The sequence below is a fragment of the Muntiacus reevesi genome, chromosome 10, assembly GCF_963930625.1.
Source record: "Muntiacus reevesi chromosome 10, mMunRee1.1, whole genome shotgun sequence".
Taxonomy (NCBI): domain Eukaryota; kingdom Metazoa; phylum Chordata; class Mammalia; order Artiodactyla; family Cervidae; genus Muntiacus; species Muntiacus reevesi.
In genome coordinates this window covers 56,962,622-56,989,736 of record NC_089258.1, presented here as the reverse complement: position 1 = coordinate 56,989,736, position 27,115 = coordinate 56,962,622, and the positions used below count along the sequence as shown (strand labels likewise).

At 47.3% G+C, this 27,115-nt stretch overlaps 1 protein-coding gene across 3 annotated transcripts in view; it reads left to right on the top strand.

The window, feature by feature from the left end:
• The window catches only part of ACSL1 (acyl-CoA synthetase long chain family member 1), a 61,946-nt gene that overhangs the window by 6,153 nt on the left and 28,678 nt on the right, over positions 1–27,115 (top strand). For 2 of the 3 annotated variants that reach the window (XM_065947644.1, XM_065947642.1), the window contains exon 2: positions 16,726–16,952. In XM_065947644.1, coding sequence (XP_065803716.1) covers positions 16,758–16,952 — 195 coding nt within the window. In that variant the 5' untranslated portion in view covers positions 16,726–16,757. Of the gene's footprint in view, positions 1–1,459; positions 1,480–16,725; positions 16,953–27,115 lie in introns of those variants that run through there. The other variant, XM_065947643.1, reaches the window with a different exon arrangement.

Below are 27,115 nucleotides of genomic sequence, written 5' to 3'. Positions count from 1 at the left end.
CAGCTGTTTGGTGCCTAGGTGCACTGGTTCTTCAGTTTCTGAGTGGCACAGCCCCGCCCCCCCTTCCTTTGCCTCTTCATATGTGCTTGGCTCAGTCCCCCCCAGATAGGCCCCCAGTCACACACTCAGCTCTGCATTTGGCAGACCTGGTCACTGTCATTTCTGTGTCTTCAGCAGCATTTAACACAGGACCTGACTGCTTGTAAGTACTTAATATCATCTGATGACTGACTGAGGCCAGGAGACATTCAGATGGACCATTATCCCATAGATGCGGTCACTGATAAGAACAGAGGAATCGGGTGGAGAGGGAGGTGGGAGGGGGGATCGGGATGGGGAATACATGTAACTCCATGGCTGATTCACGTCAATGTATGACAAAACCCACTGCAATGATGTGAAGTAATTAGCCTCCAACTAATAAAAATAAATGAAAAAAAAAAAAACTTCATGTGTTATGTTGGCTGTTACTGTTTATATGTTCAACTTTTTAATAACTGCATTTTAATTGAATCATATATAGCATAAAAGCTAATTGTATATGCATCATCTACTTGAATAATACTTCAAGGTACATCTTTTCATTTTATTGCTTTTATTGATACTGTTACAGTTTGTGATTTTCCCACAGCTGTTTTTGTTTTGTGAAAATCATTCATCCCATGAGCATGACTGTACCTCTAAGCATTTTATAATAAATTGTTATGATCATTAAAAAAAAAAAGAAGAATGTACCTTTCATTGTTCAAGGTTTGTATATTATAATCCCTGCAAGGCTCAGATCTTGCAGCTGACATCAAGCCGTTGAAAATCCCCAGACCAAAGCCTGTGCTTTCCCGGGGTTGAACTTGGCAAGCCAGAGGGCGTCTGAGGTCTCTCTGAGGGTAGTTTGTTATATTTGAGCAACAGGTGGCTATGGGCTTCACAGGAAGGAGATCAATGTCAAGTTCTAGACAACGTTACGTAACTGTACTGTAGCCTTCATTTACCTGGTATTCCTACCAAAAATCCTGCCTTGTTTCTCTGCGGCTGGTGAAATTATGAGATGGCTGTTTGTTCCTCCTCTGGGACAGTTAGCCACGTTGTGCCTCGGGCAAGCCTTGGAGGTGCCCCAGACGGAGCAGGGACCTTCTGTCAGGCAGTCCAGCCAACCACCTCACGGGGGAGTGACCCGCGATCAGAGGGTGCGCCAGGCAGCTTGAGCAGCCTAGATGCCAGAGGTGGTGCTAGGCTGAGTATTCCCTCCTGACGTGAGTCAGAGACCAATGCCTCAGACTCCAGGGCCTCTTGGGAGGGCATGTAGGGACTCCAGCTGTGGGGTCTGGGACAGACCACCTCTGATGAGCCAGCCCCTTGGCCTGCCAGGGGCCTTGCCTGGAACGCTTGGCCTCTGAACTGACCTGGGTGCCCGTGACCCTCCCCGACATTCTTCTTTCCATCACGGGGCATCACAGGGTATTTTTGTCTTCTTCCTGAATGGTAAGTCCATGGGCAGCCTGGGTGGGCACCATTAGCCCACATCCTCGGTGCGACGGGCTTCTTTCTGCAGGTGCTCCCGTGAGCAGTTGCATTTATTGCCGCCCATAATCGGGAACTAACCGAGACTCTCGGCAGGCAGGTGACACAGAGGAGGAACACTGGTCTCCAAGATCGGGAGCACTGCCCACCTTCTGTTGTGGGGTAGACCATCTATTAGGGTGCAGGTGGATGTGTTACAGCTTACGTAGATGTTTATTTTTTAGCTTTCTTTTCAAATTCATAATTTTGTTTCATAACATCCAGAAAATATTGTATAGTTTTTAAATAAGTGCATCTACATGTTAGGGGTACACTTATGTATGATTTTTGATGCATTATCAAAAGTTTCGAAAGCCAGAAAAGTAACTCCTTCTCTGCCAGCAGTGTGGCAAGATCCTTCCAAGTGCCATTTTTAAAATGAGAGACTTTGTTAGTGAAGGGAGACTAGACAGTGCTTTGTGACACTGGGTTGTGATTCATGTCAAATTGGTCTCTGACTTTAGGAGAGCCAGGTTAAGTCTGGAAGATGTTTTGCCCTTGGATCCAAGACTTGACAGGGTAGAAAGAAGTGTCCTTAGGACAAGGATTTCATTTTGTTCACTCCTGTGCCCCCTGCATCTCTGCTAAGTTGCTTCAGTCGTGTCCGACTCTGTGCGACCCCATGGACTGTAGCCCACTGGGCTCCACTGTCCATGGGGATTCTCCAGGCAAGAATACTGGAGTGGGTTTCCAGGCCCTTCTCCAGGGGATCTTCCTGACCCAGGGATGGAGACATCTCTTACATCTCCTGCATTGGCAGGCAGATTCTTTCCCACTTCAGCTGCTGCTAAGTTGCTTCAGTCGTGTCTGACTGTGTGACCCCATATGCAGCAGCCCGCCAGACTCCTCTGTCCCTGGGATTCTCCAGGCAAGAATACTGGAGTGAGTTGCCATTTCCTTCTCCAATGCATGCATGCACGCCAAGTCGCTTCAGTCATGTCCGACTCTGTGTGACCCTATGAACAGCAGCCCACCAGGCTCCTCTATCCTCAGGATTCTCTAGGCAAGAATACTGGAGTGGGTTTCCATTTCCTTCTCCTCTAACTCCCTAAATATTCTCAGTGTGTATATATATGTACTTTTTTTTGCATGTCAATTAAATATCATGCTGGATTGGCCACTTCAAGTCAGTATTTGTGTTGGCTTTCTTTGTTTAAACCTTTGGTCAGTGGCAGGTGGCCGTGTATGTGCCAGTCTTAGTCCTCTTAGAACCAAGTCCCCCAAGCTGTAGGATCATAGAGCTAACATGGGGCTCAGAAGTGTCACCTGAATGATAGGATGTTAGGGATTTGCTTTTGTTTTTTAAGAAACAGATATAGAATGAAACAACACTGACAAGGTATTGGTCGTTAATGAAACCGAAGCTGGGGTTATTATGGGTACATGGTGGCTTCTTGTACTACCCTATATACTTTTGAATAGATTTGGAAGTTTTCACAATAAAAATGTAAACAAAGCATAAGGGGGAAATAGAGACCCAAAACTAGCATTGCTTGTTCCAAGGAGGCTAGATTGGACAATCTATCCCCCCCAACCCCACCCCTTCCTTCTGTTAAACACTGGGGCATTATTCTATAACTCTCTGCAACTGGTTGAATCTGTTTTGTCTTTAGCTTCCCCGGGGTTAATTACCTTTTCTTATAGTTACCTGAACTCTGGGTGTAACCCTAGCTGCCAAGGCCTCCCTCATCTCTCCACCCACAATGAGCCAGATCCTGCTTAACCTTTTCTCTTGTCTTTCCCACTCCAGTACCACAGAGGGCATCGCCAGGGTTAAATCTCTAAACGCTCAAAAGTGGATTTCTTCCAAGCTTGAGAGTAGCTGGCCTCGCTCTGTCTCAGGGTCAAAATCTGACTTTTATTCAGTTTGCCACCCACCCCTGCTCTATTAGCCGTTTTTTGCATTTATCCATCCCTCTGAAACTCTGCTCTATTTTGAGAGGTGTAAGTAACTCTACCCAACCATGTGTCCCCTTAGCCTTCTTCTCCAGGTCACTGCTATTTGATCCCCGCGACCTCGGGGGGCAGCAAGGACTGGGCTGCTTCCTCTGTGGCTCTTGCAGCTAGCCGATGCCCAGCCTGCGGCCTGCCTGGGGTGCTGTCCCGGGAAAGGAGTGTCCGGGCCTCTGGTGTATGTCCCCAGCGTCTTTAACCCACACGCCACCCCAGTGACTCCCAGGACAGGCAGGGCCTCGGGGTTTGCCCGCCCCGCCTGCCTTTACCTGTCCTCGCCTGGCTCCTGGCTCTCTGGACTGACCTCGCTCTGCGCTCCAGCCCATACACAGCACTTTCTTGCCCGTCTGGCTCCTGAAACCAGGGCCCTGGATAATTTGGTTCACTCCTGCAGATGCGTTAACTCTTAAAGGTTAGGACAGATAGTGGGAGCTTAGACATGTCTTTCCTGGGAGGGGCTTTCACCCCATCTGTCACTCTGTGGGAAGGACAGTTTACCACTTGGGACCCTTTCTAGAGCAGGTGAGAAATGCATAAATAAAGGAAGAAAGGAACTGACCTGACCTAGTTATAGCTCCTTTATCTTGAGAAATTAAAAAAAAAAAAACACAGTACAAACAAAGTACAAAGAATAATAAAACCATAAAACATAGAATTGATGGTTTTTAACAGCGGGTTGTTTCCTTTATATATTTTCTTTATATACGTCCCGCTGTCACCCAGAGTTTCTGGGTGGGTGGGATCCTGTTATTTGGTACTGAATGCCAGGACTGTGTGGCCAGCTTGGGCCTCTTCTAGCATCATCTTGGAGATGCGCTGTGGTATGTTGGTGACCGAAGGGGTGAATCTTCCCTTGTTCCCCCTTTCTCACTGCACCCGCCCTGCCTGTCGCCCCAGCCCACTCTGGCAGCAGGGGGCATCGGCTCAGGGTTTTGCAGCTCACGGGGCACGGCCAGGCCCTGAACAGAGAGCTCTGTGCATGTGGGTCTAGCATTCTTTCCTGATTCTCTTCTGCCTCCTCGCGTAGCCGCTACCGGAAGTTATGTACTAGCTTTGGACGAGTGTCTGAGGGAACCCCAGGACTTTGGTGCCTTCTCTACGTGCAGTGCTTCAAACAAGTGGACCTCCTCCTCGTGGTCCCGAGGCCTTCAGAGGAGGGCCCCTGCCAGCTGGGTCCAGCCCTGGCCGTTGTGAAAGGACTTTGGTCCTGTTTCCTGTTCGATTGTTCTCCCCTTCTCTTGGGAGCCTCCTGATTCGGGGTTTACTTGGTGGTTTCTTGCTGCCCAGGGAAGTGGAGAGGCTTTGCTTCTGGGTCGTTTCAATGGCCGGAGGAATTTTCCTTCTTCTCCAGCTGTGACCATAACAGGCTCTCCTTGTGTTGCCTGACCTCCCCAGACCACGGCATCACGGTCTGTGACATGTGGGGCCACAGACGTGATGAGTGCCCTCCCCGTGCGCAGATCAGCTGGAACCACACACCTGTCAGACCCGCTCACGAGCAGGGAGCTTGGCCCGTGGGAGCCTCTTCTGCCGTGATTCTTGCAGAAGCCTTGGGTCAGCCTAACAGACAGCCTCCCGGTCTCCAGCCGCTGAAGCAGAGCCGACTGGCCGCAGGGCTGCACTGTCCAGGGCTGCTCCCTTCTCTGACTCGTATCAGGAAACGCCCCTGAGCCCCGACGTGACGCGTATCCAGATACTGCCTGACGGCCGTGAATCACTGTTTAAAGACCAGGGGAAGCATCTTGCTTCTCTGAGGACTTTTGTTTTGAATGGAAACGTTTCCTCTCAGATCCATGCCAGCCTGGCTCCTACCCGGAGGCTCTGGGGTGACCTGGATGTCTTCCCCGGGCAGGGCCTGACTGTAATTACCACTTTCCCGCGGGTGTGCCTGACAGGTCTCTGTCTCGGTGTTGAAGAGAGGATGGAGGAGAGCTGTGGGCCTGGTGCTTTTTTTCTCTCTGGGGAATACTGAGCAGGCAGGTCCTGCTGTGAGCGCTCCTTGTGGCCCAGATGGCCACTCTGGGCATTTCTGAGGGCTCCTCATCCCAGTCCCTGGGTGGCTTCTCCGGTTTGGAAGATGTGCTTTTCTGTCAGGGGAAACACGCTTTCAGAAATTGGTGGCCAGCCCTGGGGTCAGGCTCTGGACTCAGACTTTCCTCTGACATTGGCTGCTCTACTTAAGAGAGGCCTTTGTGCTCTTGCCTTCCCCATGGCAGCCTTGATTTGTTTTATACTAACATACAAATCAAGAGAATTCCACAGAAACATCTGCTTCATTGACTCTGCCAAAGGCTTTGGCAGTGTGGATCACAACAAACTATGGAAAATTCTTCAAGAGATGGAAATACCAGATCACCTTTCCTACCTCCCGAAAAACCTGTATGCAGGTCAAGAAGCAACAGTTAGAACCAGATGTGGAACAACAGACTGGTTCCTAATGGGGAAAGAAGTACGTCAAGGCTGTGTATTGTCACCCAGCTTATTTAACTTCTATGCAGAGTACATCATGTGAAATGCTGAGCTAGATGAAGCACAAGCTGGAATCAAGATTGCTGGGAGAAATAGCAATAACCTCAGATACACAGATAACGCCACTCTTATGGCAGAAAGCACAGAGGAACTAAAGGGCCTCTTGATGAAGGTGAAAGAGGAGAGTGAAAAATCTGGCTTAAAACTCAGCATTCAAAAAATGAAGATCCTGGCATCCAGTCCCATCACTTCATGGCAAATAGATGGGGAAACAATGGAAACAGTGACAGATTTTATTTTACTGGGCTCCAGAATCACTGCAGATGGTGACTGCAGCCATGAAATTAGAAGATGCTTGCTCCTTGGAAGAAAAGCTATGACAAACCCAGACAGCATATTAAAAAGCAGAGACATTACTTTGCCGACCAAGGTCCATCTAGTCAGAACTATGGTTTTTCCAGTAGCCATGTATGGATGTGAGACTTGAACCATAAAGAAGGCTGAATGCTGAAGAACTGATGTTTTTGAACTGTGTTGTTGGAGAAGACTCTTGAGAGTTCCTTGGACTGCAAAGAGATCAAACCAGTTAATCCTAAAGGAAATCAACCCTGATTTCCTTTGGAAGGACCGATGCTGAAGCTGTGATACTTTGGCCACCTGATTTGAAGAGCCAACTCACTGGAAAAGACCCTGATGCTGGGAAAGATTGAAGGCTGGAGGAGAAAGGGACAACCGAGGACAAGATGGTTGGATGGCATCACCGACTCAACGGACATGAATTTGAACAAACTCTAGGAGATGGTGGAGGACAGGGAAACCTGGCGTGCTATAGTCCATGGGGTTGCCAAAAGTCGGACACGACTGAGCGACTGAACAGTAATAGGACAATCACACTATTGTGTGAATGGATGTCTAAATTTCTGCGAAGGAGAAGTGAAGATGGTTGCCTTAGACACCCATGGGGTGACATCATGTGTAAGTTTGAGTTGGGAAGGAGAATGTTTTAAGGCCGCGTGTCAGGGGTGGCTTGCCCTCTTGTCTGTCTCTTTGTCTCCACGTCCTCTGGAAGGTGCTGCTTCTTCCCAGGGCCCCCACTCACACAAGCAGCGCGGGTGCTGAGAGAGGAGGCTGAAGTTTGAAAATACCCTGAATACCCCCTTTCTCTTTGGAGAATCACAGCTCTGTGTATATGATACATCTTCTGGGGCTTGCAGCAGAGAACCAGGCAGAATCACAGAGTCGTTCGAGACTCAGGAAGCGTGTAGGAAGCGCCTGTCCTAGACAGGGCACCATGCGAGGGCATCTTGAGACAGGTGGGCCGGGGCGCCGCCCCACCAGGAGGGGAGCATCTCCCCCCAAGGGGAGCGTATACCCACCAGAAGCACAAACCAGGTGCCCAGGACCACGCGAGGGCTGGAACTAAAGCATGCCGGGAGTTCAGAGGAAGGATTCACTGCTTCTGAGTGAGCGGGTTCTGTAAGAATTTTCTCAGGGAAGCAGCCTCTGGCCTATTTGTGTAGGAACTGGGCATCTTACAGCAGGCCCAGGGAGCAGAGCTGTAGGTGAAGGGGGCCTTTGGAGGGGTTTCGAACCTTGGGTTTTGAGGTGCCGGGAGGGGAGGAGCTCAGAGGAGGAATAGAAGTGATGAGCACCATGACCCGTGCCTCTGTGTTGACCCAGAGGCTGGCAATGAGCAGGGGAGCCCAGAGGAGCATGCGGAAAGGACGGACCGTCCGTGGGGGCCCTGCAGACCCCACAGCTGCCTCTCCACTTCATGGTTCTACTATCATCCTCCAGGCTCAAAAATTCAGCCTTCTAATTCCTTCCCCCTCGCCCCCTTTTATTTTTCTGTTTATATCCACTTAGTTACTAAATCCTGGTCAGTATTTTTGTAAGTGATTAAGATTTTTTAAAATTAGTGATAAAATATAATATATACCATTTTAAACCCCCGTCAAGTATGCAATGGAGAAGGCAATGGCACCCCACTCCAGTACTCTTGCCTGGAAAATCCCATGGACGGAGGAGCCTGGTGGGCTGCAGTCCATGGGGTCGCTAAGAGTCGGACACGACTGAGTGACTTCACTTTCACTTTTCACTTTCATGCATTGGAGAAGGAAATGGCAACCCACTCCAGTGTTCTTGCCTGGAGAACCCCAGGAACAGGGGAGCCTGGTGGGCTGCTGTCTATGGGGTCGCACAGAGTCGGACACGACTGAAACGACTGAAGCGACTTAGCAGCAGCAGCAAGTATGCAATTCGGCGGCATTAAGTACATTCCCAGTGTTGTGTAACCATTACCACGTTCTAGTTCCAGAATTTCTCATTGTCTGAAACAGACACTGTACCTGTGGAGCAGTTAACTCCCACCCACCCCACCCTGGGGTAGCCTCTATTTCTGTCTCTCTGAATTTGCCTATTTTCTGTCCCTTGTATAAGCAGGATCATACATCGTTTGTCCTTCTGTGTCGGACTTCTTTTACCTGGCACAACATTTTCAGGGTTCGCTCACGTCTTGGCATGTATCAGAATCTCCTCCTTTTGTGAAGGCTGAAGAGTATTCTACTGTGCGCAAGCCCCATGTGTCCCGTCACGCTGGGAGTCACGCCCCAGCTTTTTAAGGCTCCGTGTGTCCTGTCACACTGGGAGTCACGCCCCAGCTTTTTAAGGCCCCGTGTGTCCTGGCTGTTTACTGTCCTCTGTGTTGTGTCCCACCTTCGTCTGGCTTTGAATCTCGCCGCGTACACTTGCCTCTCCGGGTGCAGCGGCCTTGCCCTTGGCCCGGGCGCTAGTCCTGTTCTTGTGTGGAGCTGGGCGGGGACTTGAACGTCCCTGCACCGTCTTCTGATCTTTGCATTGATGGCAATGAGTGTGCAGTGAGGACTGTTAGGAGCCTTAAGCATGCTCTCACAGGTAACTGCTCAGCACCGGCCTGACACATGGCGCGTGCTTAGCTAACAGTGACCTCACAGACGTCGTAACCTCATGCTGATTTCCCTGAAGGTGTACCTTCCCTTCTGTGTGACTCACCCCTGTCATTCGTTCCAGATTAACTTCCCCAAATCCTAGAGGTGAGGTGGGGAGGCACCTCTCATCGTCATGTTTCTGTCTGATTAGACCACACTCACCTCTTGCCTCCGCACGCAGCTCCCCCAGAACCTGTGATCAAGTCTACCTTTTTTTTTTTTTTGCTCTTACTCAAGCCACCTCATTATTCTCTATTTGGTATCTATACCATTGTTATGGAGTTTACTTCAAGCTTTGTGAATGGGATTGCAAGATTTTGCAGTCTATACCCCCACGTGGATATTAAATCAGATCCCTGCCCAAAAGAAGGCGAGGTTTCCCCAAACTCTCTTTCAGTCCTCTTTTAGAATCTTACTAAGGCTTTCCCATTCCGGAGTACTCTCTTGGATGCTGTTTTGAACAATGTTAGTTGTGGAGGGGGACACCCAATCTTGAAGCCAGCCCTGCCAATCCAAGTCTTGTTAGTCAGTTCAGTCGCTCAGTGGTATCCAACTCTTTGCAACCCCATGGACTGCAGCAATCCCAGTTTTGGGTTCTTATAGAAGTCTAAGGCAAAGAAATTGAACGCTGGCTAGGTAATTACTTCTGGGAGCTAGGCTTTACAAAGGCAAGTGTTGGATATTTTTGTAAAAAGCAGTGACATGTGTGGTCTAGTTATATGAATATGGACCCGTAGGACAAAATTTTTTTTTTAACTATCCTAACATAATACAAATTGTATTCCTGTAACTTAGGAAAATTTTTGCAGTGGTAGCTGAAGGTAGAACTTCAGGAAATGCTTCCATGTAACCAGCTTAAATGGAAGAGAAAACTGTGAAGATATCCTACAGAAAACTTTAATCCTTAAAAAATGGCTTTGGGGTTTCCAGAGACCCTAATGGAAGAAGCACGTTCAAAGACTTTGAATAAGATATTCATGAAATGTGAATAGGAAAACAACAGATATTTATAAAGTAATGTATATTGTTGGATGACTTAAAAATATGTCTAATAGAGAGACTGTTATAAGTAGGCATTTGACCATTTCATCTAATCCCCCCAAAGTATATCCGTTTCCAGTTTGACACGTTATATTTGGAATTTCTTTATTTGGGGGCATATGTGGTAGTGGTGGCCTGTAGCCAATGTGAATGGGTGAGGCCTGGCCCTAATCTTATGGGTTAAATAAAATCAGTCTAGCCCTGTACTTGCCTGGGAAAGCTATGTGTCCCACTCTTGGACAACTTTAAGGAGCTGAACAGAGAACAGTTGAGTTTAGAATTATTCAACTTGCCTCAGCTATTTCATTAAATCAGCTTTCAAAACACAGAGCATCTCTGTTCCCTTTCTCCTTTTAAAATCTTTTTGGAAATTAACCTGGGGAGCCACGGAATCACTTTAGTGAGAATTCAGCGGGTTTAAGGTGTTCTTTGCTTCCTCGGGAGGAAAAGCCCCAAGGCAGCGGATGGGGATAAATTCCCATGGAACTACTTGTTCCATGTGCCCGGGGTCCCGCAGTGACCCAGGTGATCTTTCTGTTGCTCATACTCAGGATGAGGAGACGGTCCAAGGGCAGTGATCATGGTCAGGAATTCCCGTGTGGAATGAGGTTGGGCCCGTGGACTTTGGCACCACTGTGGAGCTTCTGTAGCTCCTCTCTCTATGGAGAGCCCGACTGCTCATTTAGTTCCAGAGGGGATGGTTTAAGCAAATCTAGCTTTAGGTACTTTGCCAGCCAGGGTTAAGGAGCAAGAATCCAGTGGGTTTGGAGAGGCCTGTTGAAAGAACAGCACACGGCCTGGCCGCTGCTCTCTTGTTGCTCCTGAGGCCCAGCTCTGCCCAGCTAGTGCCGGACAAAGAGGGTGCTTTCAGGGCTCTGTAAATAGCCTATTGTGCAGGGGAGGAGGTGGAGCAAGGACTGGCAGTGTCTTGCCAGCTCGGCCTGCTGCTTTAAGGCAAGATGTCAGGACTTCCTCGTTTGCTGCTGCCAGGGTAAGGGTGCTATTTATGTGGGTTTGTTGGAGGGCTGCATTCCTGGTGAAGTAGTCCGTCAAACCACTGTTACTCAACTGGATGAAAGCTTGAGGACCTTTCGAAGGAGAGAAACATCCAACTCACCCATTTTGGGGGTTTATAAATGACACAAAGAAAATAAAATGCTAATGTAAGTATCTGTTTGCAGAATCACTGGAGCTGTGTGTGTGTGTGTGTGTGTGTGTGTGTGTCCTTAGAAAATGATGCTCTTGTGAGTCACACAGAAAGTGACCCTGAGCCACTCTTTTCCTGGTGCAAATAGAATGGTAAGAGGTGAACCTTTGTGTACAGTGGGTCTTGAACCCATATGCTCCAAGGCTGGGGTGAAGGGGGGAGATGTTAGCAGCTCTGTAGGACAGGGAGGGTGAGATGGATTTCAGACGCCAAGCTCTCCTGTTAATAATACCGTGGCGTGTGTGCGCTGGAGGGATCTGTAGAGGCTGCCTGCTGTCATGATTCCTAACCTGGGGCGTGGACTGCAGGGACCTTGTGAGCCCCAGGTGCACAGAAAGAGTATGCATGTCCTTAGTGGAGAGAGTCAGCTTCCCAGAAGAGGGTAAGAATGAATCTTGTCGAGGAAAAAGTGTGAATGTAGTTGGGTTGGTGTCCATGTCTTGGGAGATAACTTTGGGAAGCCTTAGAAATGTCCAGCCTCAGTTTCTTCATCAGATTTTATATTGTGATGTTTAGATAAGACACACGAGGTGAAAACCTTTCCAAAACACAAAATTGATACTGTATTGTTTATCTCTTCTTCCCAAAGTTCAGGCAGGTGGATACTAGGACTTGTGTTTTCTGACAGTCATGCAGTGGGTTTTGATTCCCCTGCCTCTACATCTGTTTCCATCTGTTTAAAGGCTTCCTTCACTCTGGTTCTTTGTGTTGAGCTCCTGCCAGGTTTTTCCCACCCTTGGGATGCTCCCTGTCGTCCGTAGTTTTAGACTCCAGCTCTATAGGAGATTCGGAAGACTCAGCTGAGTGAGCTCACATTCTGTAGATGGGGGAGTAGCTTTAGAGAAGGAGAGGCAGGCTGTCACTAGTCCTGTGTTGTCAAGATATACTGGCTGCTTAAGCCTTTAAGCCGATTGAATCATGTTCTTAGCAAGCAGTACCATGATTGTGTGCCTTGGCTATAAAAACTTCCTGAAATGATGATGTAGAAATTTACTTTTGAAAAAAATTAGGGAAACTATTCCAGCTAAAGCACCATTGGAACAATAATAAAATCTGGGTTTTATTTATTTTATTACCACATGTTGGCTAGTATGTGCATCTTGTGATACTTCTAGAAGACCTGATGCAGCTGTTTTAAAGCGTGGTGTTTGTGTTCACCTTGAGCATTTAAAGGCTGTTTGTTGCAGGCAGTTTTCTTTGCTTGTAGGTCTGCCTCCATTTCTAAATAGCCCAAGAGCCTTTTCCTTAAAAGCAGTTAATCAGAAGGGAAATGATTTATAATGCCCCCCCCCATTCACATTTAAGAGTTGTTCCTTATGTGGTCCTGTATGAGATATTGCCTTTGTTCTTCATTGTGTGGACTTCAGTTTTCCCATGTACGACGTTAACCAGTTTGTTCAGCAGAGTTGATGTGCAGCTTTTTACCTGGCTGCCATCTAAGAAGTGTGAATTAAACTGATACTGAAGCTCCAATACTTTGGCCACCTGATGTGAGGAGCCAGTTCATTGGAAAAAGACCCAGATGCTGGGAAAGACTGAGGGCAAGAGAAGGGGGCGACAGAGGATGAGATGGTTGGATGACATCACCAACTCAATGGACATGAGTTTGAGCAAGCTCTGGGAGATGGTGAGGACAATGAAGCCTGGTGTGATGCAGTTCATGGGGTCGCAAAGAGTCGGACATGACTTAAGTGATTGAACAGCAGTGATAAATTTGTTGTCGTCCCCCAGTAAAGATAAGAGTTTAGCTGGATTTAACTCCTTAGCTTTACAGATTAGTACCTAATCAAATGTGTTTGCAGGGATGCTACTGAATCAACAATTTTCTGTTGTTGCTTTTTTTAAGTTTTCTTTCCTAGACTTATTTTTAGAAATAGACATTTCTTTTTTAGTATAATGCTGTCTGCTTGTAGCTTGGCTATTACCTATGCTTAAGATAAAAAACAGTGGAAACAGTGGCTGACTTTATTTTTCTGGATCACTGCAGATGGTGACTGCAGCCATGAAATTAAATACACTTACTCCTTGGAAGGAAAGTTTTGACCAACCTAGACAGCATATTAAAAAGCAGAGACATTACTTTGCCAACAAAGGTCCATCTAGTCAAGGCTATGGTTTTTCCAGTGGTCATGTATGGATGTGAGAGTTGAACTATGAGGAAAGCTGAGCACCAAAGAATTAATGCTTTTAAACTGTGGTGTTGGAGAAGACTCTTGAGAGTCCCTTGGACTGCAAGGAAATCCAACCAGGCCATCCTAAAGGAGATCAATCCTAGGTGTTCATTGGTAGGAATGATGTTGAAGCTGCAACTCCAGTACTTTGACCACCTGATGCGAAGAGCTGACTCATTTGAAAAGACCCTGATGCTGGGAGGGATTGGGGGCAGGAGGAGAAGGGGACGACAGAGGATGAGATGGTTGGATGGCATGACTGACTCGATGAACATGGGTTTGGGTGAACTCTGGGAATTGGTGATGGACAGGGGGGCCTGGCGTGCTGTGGTTCATGGGGTCGCAAAGAGTCAGACACAACTGAGCGAATGAACTGAACTGAACTGAAGATAAAAAAGTTAATCACTTGTTTATGACAGTGTCTGTTTATGGGGGGATGATTTAATATTCTCACACAGGGTTGTGAGTCTGTTGAACAACTCCTGTAAATTCACATGATCTAGGTTTTATGGAAATGATTTCAAGGACTTTGGGGAGACAGGCGGGAAGGGCAAGGATGTGTGTACTAAGCTTGAAGTGCCATGGGTGATGAAGACAGCCAGAATGATTGGAGGGAAAAGGAGGTATGCTCATTTTATGCATGTTTCTGTGCATCCGTGGAATTGCAATATTGTTTATGAAATCTAACCGCTTGGGGCTACTAGGACCTGGACTCTGTCTGCCTATCCTTAAAGTCTCAGTGTCAACACCCTCTCCTCAGAGGGGTCTTCCCTGATCACTGTGTTAGCACTTAACAGTGCTAACACTTACCCCACCTGCAAACAGATAACTGCTTTTTTAAAGTTTGTATCTTCCTCACTTGAACGTGGGCAAACCTTGGGAGACGGTGAGGGACAGGGAAGCCTGGCATGCTGCAGTCCATGAGGTCGTGAAGAGTTGGACACGACTTGGTGAGTGAACAACAGCAGTCTCCCACAATAGCTGGTTAACCCGTTGAGAGCCCCGACCAGGTCATGGGCACCGCCTTCCAGCCCTCAGCCTACACTAGGTGCTCACATTTGGTGAATGGCTGGGGTAGGTCAGTTCGAGCTATGAATTCATCTAGAAGAAATCTGCTGTCAGCGTACGGCTGACAATCAGTTCCTTTCTTGACCTGTCTCATGTCTGTTTGACATGACCAGCCAGCATCTGACCATTCATTTCAGTGTTTTGTTTTGTTTTTTAAATATACCCATTGTCTCTCTTTACCGGGGAGGCGAGCAGAAAGAAACCAGTGTCTGTCTTCGGAACTGGCACCAGCAGTGACACTAACCGATGCCTGTCCCTGCCCATGGGTGGAGCAGTGGGGTGACTGCTCCCAGCTCCTCATTGGCCCACCCTCCACCGTCTGTTCTCCTGAGAAGTCACATATGGATTTTGTCTGCTAGTTACCTTTAGCCCAGTGGGCAGCAGCGCAGGACCGGGCATGTGACGAATGCCCGGAGAGACCTTGGCAGGCGGTGCAGACCGCGGCTGAGCGCGGACGCCCCCGGCCCCACCCCCGGCCCCGCCCCCGGCCCCACCCCCTGTCCTGGTCCCTTTCTGGGGCTGGTGTGTCACCAGCAGTCAGTTGTCGGTGGCACAGATGGTGAGTGGCTCTGTGAGTGCTTTCTCTCCACAGCTGTGACCTGAAGAAATGCACTTCACCCGCTTCTTCTCTGTTGTCGTGCTAAAGCTGGAAATTGTCTGTGTCTGTGTATATGTGTGTGTGTTTTCTGTACGCCTCCCCTGGGCTGTGGGAGCACAAGGCTGGATGTGACCTTGCCTTCTAGAAGTCCTGATGGGCAATGAAAGCTCTTGATATTCTGCAACTCTGTAAAGCTATTTATACAATAATATAGATTTAAATTTGAAGAGGATATCTGTATCTGAGGGGGGGCGCGGGGGGGGGGGGGTGAAGAAACTATTTTCAATCTTGGGACCTAGCTATTTAAAAGCATATGTAGTAAGGAGCTCAAACATACTATCTGAATGTATGATAAAGGTTACCACTTACTACATTACGGGGGAGTTTTTTGAGAAAAGTCTTTCAGATAGTTTAGTAGGATTTCTTGCCATATGTATGCCAAACATATTTGAGAGTAGTTACTCATCAATCATTTTTTAATTAGAGTTATTATTTCTTCTCTGTACTGCACATTAATTTTTTATATCATTATATGTTTATAAATTGTCTATAATATTCAATTAGAGGCTTTTCTATATATATATGTGTGTTTGTGTGTGTGTGTGTGTGTGTGTGTGTGTATGTATGTGGCTGTTCATTTGATTTTCTTCTGTGTGTTTTGGCTTCTTAATTTTGCATGTAAACTCCTTGTAGATAAGGGTCAATTTTTATTACTGTATCTCTTATTGTTCCTCATGCAGGACAAATATACAATATTAGTAGAGGAAATAATAATAATGCCCAGCTTAATTGAACACATTGTGGTGCCTTGCACCATTCTAAGTTCTTTATGTGAATCATTTAGTACTTATAAAAGCCCTACGAGATAGGTGCTGTTTTTACTGGTGAAGAGACTGAGGACAGAGAGGGGAGTGATTTGTCCCCAGTGATTCAATGAATGAACCAGGGAGGCAGGATTTGGCTCTAGAATCTGGGATCTCAAGTACTATTTTACACTTTCTTTCAAAGACTATTCTGTAATCTCTCTAGATATTTGCTGAATGAATATCTCTAAATACTTACGCACACCCTTTTATTATTTAGCTACAATAGCTTGAGGAATATAAAAGACACTGTTTTATCAGGATAGCTGACTCCAGGTTCCCCTGCATCCACGTGGCTGCTTTTATGCTACAAAGAGTGTGGGGAAGGTGAGAGACACTCCACACACGCCCCGAAACCCAGAGTGACCTGTTTCACCAGCTGGGGAGCTTGTGCTGCATTTTGTGAGAAAACTGATGGCCCTCAGGTGGTTTGGGCTTGTGTCTGCCTCTCTGTCCTTCTCCCCATCTGCCTTGATATTAAGAGTTGAGTGTGTTTGATCAGGTGGAAGAGAACAGGGAGAGAATGTAAGACAAGAAAATGGTAACTCATGCCCCTTATGTTAACATTTTACAGCAAGAATTCTGAGTGGCTAAATCTTTTGAATGTGGATAATGAGAACTTTACGCAAGCCGACAGAAGTAAAATGAATTCCTAAAGCGCTTTTAGAAAAGTGAGATTTGACAGCCAGGAGAAGGAGGCCTGAGCCATCAGCCCGTGGCTCTACTGCCCCCATTGATGCGTCAACTATCCAGTTGATGATCGTCGGCCTTGGGGAGTTTGGCAATGCATCCCTCCTCCCTGGAATGAACATAACCTTTTTCTCTCCCACAGACTGTGGCTTAGGACGCTGCCAACCCAGGACCATGCAAGCCCACGAGCTGTTCCGGTACTTTCGGCTGCCAGAGCTGGTTGACTTCCGGCAGTACGTGCGCACCCTTCCAACCAACACGCTCATGGGCTTCGGCGCGTTCGCGGCCCTCACCACCTTCTGGTACGCCACGCGGCCACGGGCCCTGAAGCCGCCATGCGACCTGGCCATGCAGTCAGTGGAGGTGCCGGTGAGTGGGACCTGGCCGCCCCCAGCTTTCCTGCCTCCCTCCCCAATTTCTAGGCCCCATCATGGTGACATCCACCAGGATCACAATCCCAAGCAAATATTTGTTCACCAGGGCACTTTGCAAACTGAAATGTGCTCCCCAGACAGAACTTCAGCTGCGATGAGAGGAAGAGGTCAAAATACAGGACAGAGGGATGCATGTGGTGGTGCTGGTTAGGTGTCTGCCCACGTCACGCAGAGCAGAGGCTCATCCCAAGCTGCACGGGGCTCCTGCCCAGCGCTGGGCGGTGTGCTTTGCCCAGAGGGCCCTGAGACGGGAGAAGGCAGGCACAGAGTCCCCTCCCTCAGCCAAAAAGAGGGTTGCCAGTCGTTAGAGAAAGAAGGATTTCACCTGTGGTTGTCTGATACTTGGAGAACATCGTGCAGAGGTTGAAAGGGACTCAGGCATTCCTACTAGTGATAGGATGAGGCCAGTCTAGGAGCCTTCAGGAATAATGGAGTCACAGAATTTAGGATGGGCGAGAAAAAAACAAGGACATTCAAGAAGTCGAGTTCAGTACCGTGCTTGCCGTTTAACTTGGGCGAACGAAAGGTCATGTTCTCATTGTTTTAAAAATCTGGGTGATGAGTGATGTTCCATAATTAGGGCTTCCTGGGTGGGATGAGTGGGCAGTCTAAAGGTCCTTCCAGAAGGATTCTTTTCTACGTGTGACCGCTCTACCTTCCTCTCCTCGCACATCTCTTAAAAGCTCAGCAGCAAAGATGAAGCAGCCTGGCGGTCACAGGTGCTTTGACTCTTCACCTGCTCTCTGCTTTGACATTTCCTGCTGTCCTCTCCCCAAGTCAGATTTCATTTTCAGGACTTATGACTTGCAAAAGAAGAGCATTGTGAAAGACAGAATCACCTCATTTACTTTTAGCTATGTGGTGAAAAGTCACCCCCCCCACCCCCCAACCCGGCTGTTGGCCATGAGGGGGAGAGTGTGTCCTTCCAAGTAAACCTGTGCCTAACTAATGCCTTTCTGCTATTTAAAGGGTTTCGCTTCTTTGCTTAATTTCAGACTGTCTCTTGGATTCACTAATGTGAAACTCTTAAAATATATAGACGATATCAGTCTAATTCATGCCAAAATGTAAAAATAGAGTGAACTACTGCTGAGGCAAGTTGACTTTGTACTTCATTTCTAGTTAGAAGATGAACTTGGTATTTCACAACAGCTAGTCGTATACCAATCGTGAGAAGAATTTAATTTTTCCTACTATGTGTGAAGTTTCTGGCATCTCTTCTCTTCTGGCAGAGGACCTGGTGTCTCATAGTAGCATTGCCATCACTATGAAAACAGTCCTTGGCAAGTGCAACTTTCAGACATTTATAATTTAGCAGTAACTGTAAAGAGTAAAAAAGCCAAATTCTTATTGTATGAGAAATTGGAGAGGCAATGTGTTTTTTAAGTTCCAGCTTAGTGTAAAGTCAATGAACCTTTTTAAAATAATCGTACATCTTCTTTATAGAACAATTTAAAACTTCAGATGAACAGAAAGAAAATTAAAATCTCTAATTCTGCTACTTGGTATATGGTTGTTATGCCCGATGTCCGAATCCCCGAGCGGGAAGAGAGAAGGCTTCCGAGACAATGCAACTTGCAGGAAGGGAAGTTTATTACTGACTCGAGTCAGGACTCCCTACCGCAACCAACGCAGTAGTGCGGGCCAGAGAGCCCTGAGCCCAGGCTGTTACACAAATTTATAGAGTGAGAAGCGGATTGGTTACACGTTTGCAAAACAATTTCATTGGTCAATACTTTCGCGCGGGCGGGACTGTCCTGGGGGTTTCCGCCCCGTTCCTAATTTCCTAATTGGCAAACATCGGTGAAAGCTAATTGGTCCTAATTGGCAAACAGTGGTCATTGTTAAGCGAAAGCTACCTGATAGTAGGAAGGCCTACTCCTAATCTAAGTTGCATTACTTCTGCTCGCCTCACATGGTCTTCCTGATTTTTCTCTTTATAGGAGTAGTAAATTTAGCTCTGATTTTCAGAACTTGTAGGTCTTAGGAAGAGGTACAAAATTTGCTTTGCATTTCTAAAAAAGAACTTAAAATATTGAACTTGAGATTAGCTTGGGAGTTATATGATACTTAATAATTATAGATGCTTTTACATTGCTAGCATTGTCATATGGGCTTCCATGGCAGCAATAGGAGCTTAATTCATTAAGTATTAGTCCAGAGCCTGTCTATCTTAGACTGTCATAGGGGCTGATCACCAGATTAAAGTCTCCTTGCTTTGCTCCTACGTTGAAGTCAAGTAAGCACCATTTGCACAACCCCACTGTCACACCCCGTCCCATTTCACATGAACAGTTTTTTCACCCTCCTCTCTCTGTAAACTTCACGTGGCTATTAAAATGAGAAGAATCTGCCTTTTTGAGTTTGGCTGCATCTTATCATTATCCACACTGGCTGTTTCCCAGTTACACCTTTTTTTTTTTTTTTTAAGCAGCAGCACAGAAGTTCTGGTTAAGTTAAAGTTTCTAAAATTTCCTTTTACAAATCAGGATAATAAAGCAAATGTTAGGACCCGTGCTACAGACCTGTGCCAGAAAGAGGATGCAGATACGAGCTGCAGAATGGGGCAGAGAAGCTGGAGTTGGCCACAGAATCCCAAAAGTCTCTCTTAAATTTTGGAGCCTGGTTTGATCAGGACCCTGTTTAGAGAGCTGTTTCCTTTCTGGGGAGCAGCCCCCAGCTGCAACAGTGTGAGTCCAGGAAGAACTCTTCCACAGGTTTCTGTGCTGTTCCCCATAACTTTGAACAGAGCAGAGAAGCACATTTTTCTGTGTATATCTGTTTTTTTTATTATTATTATTATTTTAATCATACTTGAGTGATGAGCAAGTTTTCTGGTTTTAACTGGTTTCAACCTGTTCTCTGGGCTTCCCAGGTGGCTCAGTGGTAAAGAATCTGCCTGCCAATGCGGAGACTTGGGTTCGATCACTGGGTGGGAAAGATACACTGGAGGAGGAAATGGCAACCCAAATCCAGTGTTCTTGCCTGGGAAACCCCACAGACAGAGGTGCCTGGGTGGCTACAGTCCCTGGGGTTGCAAAAGCCAGACACAACTTAGTGACTAAAACAAGAGCCACAAACGTCTTCTCTGAAATTGAGGTCCCCATGTCCCCCTCGTGAAACCAGTATTTTCTCGAGTGACCAGAAACCCAGGGGGACTGGTCAGGGCCCAGGCTGTGGTGGTTGCCATTCCAGGGCACAGGAGAGTGTGTCGGAGCCGGAAAGGACCAGAGAAGCAGGGGGATGTAGCTGAGGCTCCCCCGGTCTGCTCTGCTGGGGCCAGGTAGCCTTGGGCAGGCTCACCCAGCCTGACCTTCAGATTCCCCATCTGGAGAATAGAAATGACCAGGGCCTTCCCTCCCACCATGTTGAGAGGCTGCGTAGATACAGGCAGTGTCCAACTGAGCCCAAGAGAAGTGTTCAGGAAATGTTGACTTTCTTTTTCCCTAAAGCTCTTCTCTTTGAACCCTCGCATTCTAGAGATGAGAGAACAACAGGATCCCACCCAGGTGAAATTATACCACATAGTAAGAGGAAGGTCTGAAACTCTGTTATGCTGCCTCCTAACAGTGGTTGAAAGTTATGTATTTTAACTAGGATTCTTTGTTCAGGGGTGGGAAGGGGGGTGCAGAGAGGATAAAGCAGGGTAAATAAGGAAGCTTTGGGTTCGTGTAGATAAATCTGATGAGCCAGTGGCTAGACCTTCTGAACCCAGGAGCAGACACTTCTGAAAATGGATTTGCAGGCAAAGGTAGTAGCAGAAATGGAAGGTGGAAAAGGGGGAGGTCAGGTAAGAAATGGAGTCCAGGGTCCCCCACCCAAGTTGGATGTAGGATCAGAAACTATCAAGGACAGGGTGGAGGTGAGGACTGGGGGAGGGACAGAAGACTGGCGGAACCTGGGCAGCAGCAGTCCAAGTGGGTCCTGGTAACTTCTGCCTTCCCTGAGCCAGGTCAGAGCAGAACTTGTTGCTGAAGGGGTTGTGGGCCAACGTTTAAGGGGGTTAGGCAACAAACCCATTGCAAAGCACTGATGAGAACCATTTCCATTGCGGGAGGAGGTGGCAGAACCAGTCTGTGAATTCCTGCAGTGTCCTATAGGCATTGAGATGGCTATCTTCTTAAATGAAGTCAGGAAGTTTTTTGAGGCCTGCCAGGAGATTGAAATACAGTGAAATGAAAGCCCAACTTACCTGTTCTGTTTTGCCCTTAGATATTAGAGAAGGGAATAAATCGTAGCAAGTAAAAACTTTTTTATACCTTCCAATCCTTAGCCTTTTAAAGGCTTCACTTGAAGAATATCAGAACTTGTTTTAAAAATGTACCTCAAGGGAGACTTCCCTAGTGGTTCAGTGGTTAGGACTCCATGTTTCCACTGCAGGGGCCTTGGGTTCAGTCCCTGGATGGGGAACTAAGATCCAGCAAGCCACAGAATGTGGCCAAAAATAGAACTGTACCTCTGGTAATAACTTAAGAGCCACTGTTTAAACTTGTTACCAGGCCTTGGCTTAGTGTGGGTTCATCTCTTCTAATAGGCAGAACAAGTTCACTGGGCATAACTTATCTTGTCTGCCTGTTGGATGACATCACTCCAGATGACCTCATGACATCCAGGTCACTTGTTGGCTGGGTGACCCTTTCACGTGAAAGGTTGAGATTTAAGCATTCACATGTTGGGGTTTGCATGATGAGGAACTTACCTTAGCATTTGAACCCTGTGTTGCTAAAAGTCGAGTACGGAGGCTGTGATCCTCTGGATTCGGTTTTCCCTGCTCACAGAGAGTAGGCATGAGGCTAGCATTCACTGGCATTCATTCAGCAAGTGCATGGGGTGCACAGGACACAGGAGGTAGAGGCTGCTGCCCTTGCAGACTGGGCGGTCCAGCAGGGAGGACCGCCGTGGAGAGGACGCTGTGGAGAGGTCCTTCCCAAGAGTCACACGAGTGACTTATTTTCATGCCATAAAACTAGAACCACGGTTCTTTGTTGGAGAAGAATTTGAAGGAAGCCACCTAAATGGAGCACACCAGCCCCCCTGGAAGCCACACTCAGTAAATCGCAAGGCTTTAAAATTCAAAGGTTCCCATCCACTGAGGCCTTCTGGATGCTGTGGGTTACCCAGACGATCCTCAGGCCGGGGCCGCTGTGACCAGGGATGGCGCTCCAAGTCTGTGTGTACAGGTACCTGTGAGACTGTCGCCGAGTAGGATTTCCCCCGGGGCCCGTAGAATCACACTGCTGGCACACAGGCATGAGTGTAAAGACCCACTTGAGAACTGGCGAAGCAGTTTCTGCACAAGAAGACAGCACTGTTTAAAAGTTTTTATGAAGTTCTCACTCTGAACTTATGGAGACAAAGGGGTGATGCCAGTGCCAAAAAAAGAAAGAAAGAGTTGAACTCCTAGAACCAGTGAGGAGAATGGTGGTTGTCGGGGCTTGAGGGTGGTGGTGGAGGACACAGGGAGAGGTGGGGGCAAGGGTACACGCTGTCAGCTGTCAGAGGTGTAAGGTCTGAGGATCTAACGTATGACGAGGTGAAGCTGATAACACTGTATCGCATAATTGAAATTTGCTGAGAGAGTAGAGCTTAGGTGTCCCTACATTTAAAAGATTTTTAAATGGTAAATATGTCAATTACTGAACTCCCTGGTGCCTCAATTGGTAAAGAATCTGCCTGCAATGATGCAGGTTCGATCCCTGGGTCGGGAAGATCACCTGGAGAAGGAGCTTCTCCAGTAATGGCAAACCACTCCAGTATTCTTGCCTGGAGAGTTCCATGGACAGAGGAGCCTGGTGGGCTATAATCCCTGGGGTTGCAAAGAGTTGGATACAGGTTAGTGAATAAACCACCACCATGTCATTTATACCTTAACAAAGCTGAAAAAAAGCACATCAAGAATGGCGATGCCTTCTGGACCGGAGTGGAGGGGACTTGAGCAGTTGTTGAGTTGGACAGGATGGGAGGCAGCCGGGTCGGGGCAGCCTTTGTGGAAGCTGCAGGGGGAAGGCTGTCCAGGAAGGGCAGGTGCGGCCAGATGGTGGGATCACTCACTCCACTGACACCAGCCCCGTGGGCTCGTGGAGGACTGGCAGGGCCATCTGCGAGGGGCCTTATTAGCCTGACGAGTGTGAGCCAGATCCTCGCCTGGGAGGAAGGGAGGGAGAACAGGGGCAGTCTCGTCCCTGAAGTCATTTGTACAGTAAATATGAGCATGAATGTGAGCATCATTCTCACCTCCGGGAAGCCCGAGAACAGCCGACTAGCAGGGTGTGTGAGACTTTGGAAGAATCTCTTGGTTTGAGGCTCTGGCTTTGTATCTGTCAGGAGTCATTGTGTCAACCTGTGTCCTTGGCTTCTATGACTGCAGGCTCTAGTCCTTTTACCCCTCAGCTGGTTCTTGCCTTCTGCTGTGTGGCTGTGCGTGTGGTCAAGTGAAGAGCGGACAGAGATATATCCTTCAGCTTCATCCCTGGCGACTTTGCTGCTGTGGTTTTCAGAGAATTTTCATGCAAGTTTTCAGGAAACATCACAACATCTGAGTGTATTTTCCGCCAGCTGTCCTAGCAGTTGGGGCACAGAGAGTGGGATGAAGAGACGGCTGGGAGGGAGTGGATTTGATGAGAAATGTTTTTCTGGGAGTGTTTTTATATAAACTGTAGTTAATCTCAGCATTGTTTCTAAAACTTAGTGGGCTTCTTACTAACAACTATGAAAAACCTTGCTAACTAGCACTTCTTAACTAAACTATTTAGTGGAAACCTAACTAGTTTCTAGTGTGGTTAGACTTGTGTGCTCACTGGAGAGCGGCCAGTGATTTGAAGGAGGCATAGAAGCACCTGAGTTGGTCAGGGGGCCGCAGTGTCTGGGTGGGATGAGCTGTGAGGGGGAGGGGCGGGGGTCCCACAGAACTGAAGGCAGAGGGGCTCATCTTTGTGCCAACAATAGGTCTCTGGAGTATTAAGGAGCTGCCTTTAGGAATTCAAAGAAAGAAAGGTGATTACATCAGAAAAAAATTTATTCTTTTTAATTTCCAGCTTCCCTTCAGCCAGGAAGAAAGGCTCAAGTTATTGTCTGGAAATACATATGATAAAACAAGCCCGAAGACACAATTTGATTTTGTACAGACGATGCTCACGGGCTTCGTGAAGCAGGGATCACGTGTACACATACATGGTGGAAATGTGTGCTGTAATGTTTATTGAAGTTTAAAAATAGCCTCCCCCACAAGCAGGGTCCACTCCCGTTGAGTGAAAAAAAGAATGGCAGAGATAGGCCTTTGTGAGGCTCTCGGCAAACACCCTGGCTTGATGGCAGCATCTAAAAGGCCAAGCAAGTAAGGGAACAGACGTGTTTCCTTCAGACTGTGAGCTAGTGCCTTGAACATTCCAAGTGGCAGGCCCTCGGAGATGCCACAGGCAGGGAATTTGAATTTGTGACTCAACTCTCTCCCCATCCACAGAGGTGGGAGGGAGCTATTTTTCCCTTGAGGGATTGGCTGGTTTGCTCTGGTGAGGAGCTTGCCCTGCATTTGGTGGCACAGAACTGGTTTGCTAGGACCTCGGGAAGATGGCTGGTTCAATGGTGGAGTGTCAGTAGTGAACCTGAGGGTTCGTAGTTACGTGGTTGCATTTATGTTAGCATAGTGGAGGAGTCTAGCTATTAATACTTTTAAAACTCCCTGTTCATTGTCCTGAAAGATCTGGTTGGGAGCATCACCCGTTGGCTGGTCTTGAATAAAGACCTAGTTTGTTCTGTCAGAGACCCCATGTTACCGGAGGGGAGAACCGGCATCCAGAGGGCGTCTAGGTCCCTGGATTGGAAAAGGCTCTTTGTGCCTGTTCGTCAAAGGTAGTAGGTGATGGTGGCCTGGGTAGGTAAGATGCATGGGAAATCTACATGCTCAGGGCGGGGCTGGGGGAGAAAAAAGGTCATTTTCCACCCCCAGGACCGTGGTTCCACCTGCTGCTTTTCTCCCTAGAGATGAACGAGACATTTAAGCTCAGCTGTCTCTTTAGCCGTTATTGGCTCTCCCTGCCCCCTCTCTGCTGTCTCTTCCTTTCCCTCCCCCCACCCCCACTGTCAACCCTCCCCCATCCCTCTCCTTAGAGGGGATAAACGATAGTAGTAACATTGTGGGTGGTTGACTCTTAGCGCCTGGAGTTGTCTGTTTTCTAGATCGAGATAAATGGGACCACAATTTATAAAGCTGAGGCCTTTCTATCCTGGAGAAATTCTCAAGATATAATCATCTGCTTTTGCATTTAAATAAGGAAGTGATGCAAAATGACTCTCCCTATCAAGGTTTTCCTTTTCCTCAAATACTGGCAAGAGTTCTAGTCCTGGGAACCATTGATTCACAGATGGTTCACTGTGGTCCTGTCCTTACTGTCCTCGAGGGGAACTTGAACTTTTATTTCCTAACTCAGCCACGTGGGGAGACTGACCTCTAGAGGAACCTTTGCTTGTATAGCTAAATAGCCTCATGACCGCTGATTTCACTGTAGTGTGGTCACTACATACTGATTCACACAGTCCTTTTTTTTTTTAACTGGGAAAACTGTAGAACCACATTAAAGAGGAAATAAACGACCAATAGTCCTCCATGACTCATTCTTACTGGTGATTTCCTGCACATCACATATGTCTGCATCCCTCTCCCTATTTCTTGAGCACAGCTAAAACCCACACCTCCACACCAGACCTGTAGGATATGTCAGAAGTCCAAAGGGGCCAGATTTGAAGTATTTCTTCATTTAAGTAGGAGTTCCTAGAAATAGCTGTGTGTACTTGGATAGCCCAGTAGTTAAATGCCCTGCCCTTGAAATGGCTCAATTTTGTAGCACACACAGACGTTTGAGCCCCCGCTGTTGTAGCTCTGCAAGCCCACACCTTTGCAGGTGTCACCAAGGTTGCCAGTGCTCAGTGTTTATGGACAGGACTTTAATTCAAGAAGAATGGTAGCACACGCACATCAAAAATGATTTCTTATGGGCACATGTGATCATCATCATCACCAGTCCATCCTAAAGGAAATCAGTCCTGAATATTCATTGGAAGGACTGATGCTGAAGCTGAAACTCCAATACTTTGGCCACCTGATGTGAAGAACTGACTCATCTGAAAATACCCTGATGCTGGGAAAGATTGAAGGCAGGAGGAGAAGGGGACGATAGAGGATGAGATGGTTGGATGGCATCACTGACTCAATGGACATGGGTTTGGGTAAACTCCGGGAGTTGGTGATGAACAGGGAAGCCTGGCTTGCTGCAGTTCATGGGGTTGCAAAGAGTGAGATACAACTGAGCGACTGAACTGAACTGATCATCACAGAGCAACAGTTTTCAAAACACAGACTTTATTGCTTGGTCTCCCCCACTCCCATTTCATTCACCCCTTTTCCTGAAATTACAGAGTATGCCTTACAGTTAATTGATAATGTGACCTGTCACCCAGTGTTTCACCAATACCTTTTTGGCATAGAATTCATTTACTGCTTCATCTCCAAACTTTTGCTACTTATTCTAATTTCTAATTAGAATAGTAATAAATATCTTGTCTTCGGGTTGCTTTGTGAAGAGGATGGCTGTATTTGGGATGTGATTAACTTCTTTAACTTTGATTTGACTGTTTTACCAAACAGTCTTGAAGACTTTACCTTCAAAGTCCTGAAGTTCTTGTATCACCAGAATGGTAGTGTAACCAGAGTTATTTAGCAAAAGTTGTTATAAAATGATACTCAAGAGCAGTGATTCTCCAAGTAGGAACTGGGGAATTGACCTGCTGTCTTGAAGAGATAGGATCTGCATATATTCAAAGCTAAACTTAATCTGTTTGGGGTTTCCTAGATGGCTCAGTGGGTAAAGAATCCTCCTGCAGTGCAGAAGACACAGGAGACACAGGTTCAACCCCTGGGTTGGAAAGATTCCCTGGAGGAGGAGAAGGAAATGGCAACCCATTCCAGTATTCTTACCTGAAAAACCCCACAGACAGAGGAGCCTGGTGGGCTGCAGTCCAAAGGGTCTCAAGGAATGAGACACAACTGAACGACTAAGCACAAAAACTTAATCTCCTCTCTCAAACCTACCCCGAAGTCCTCAT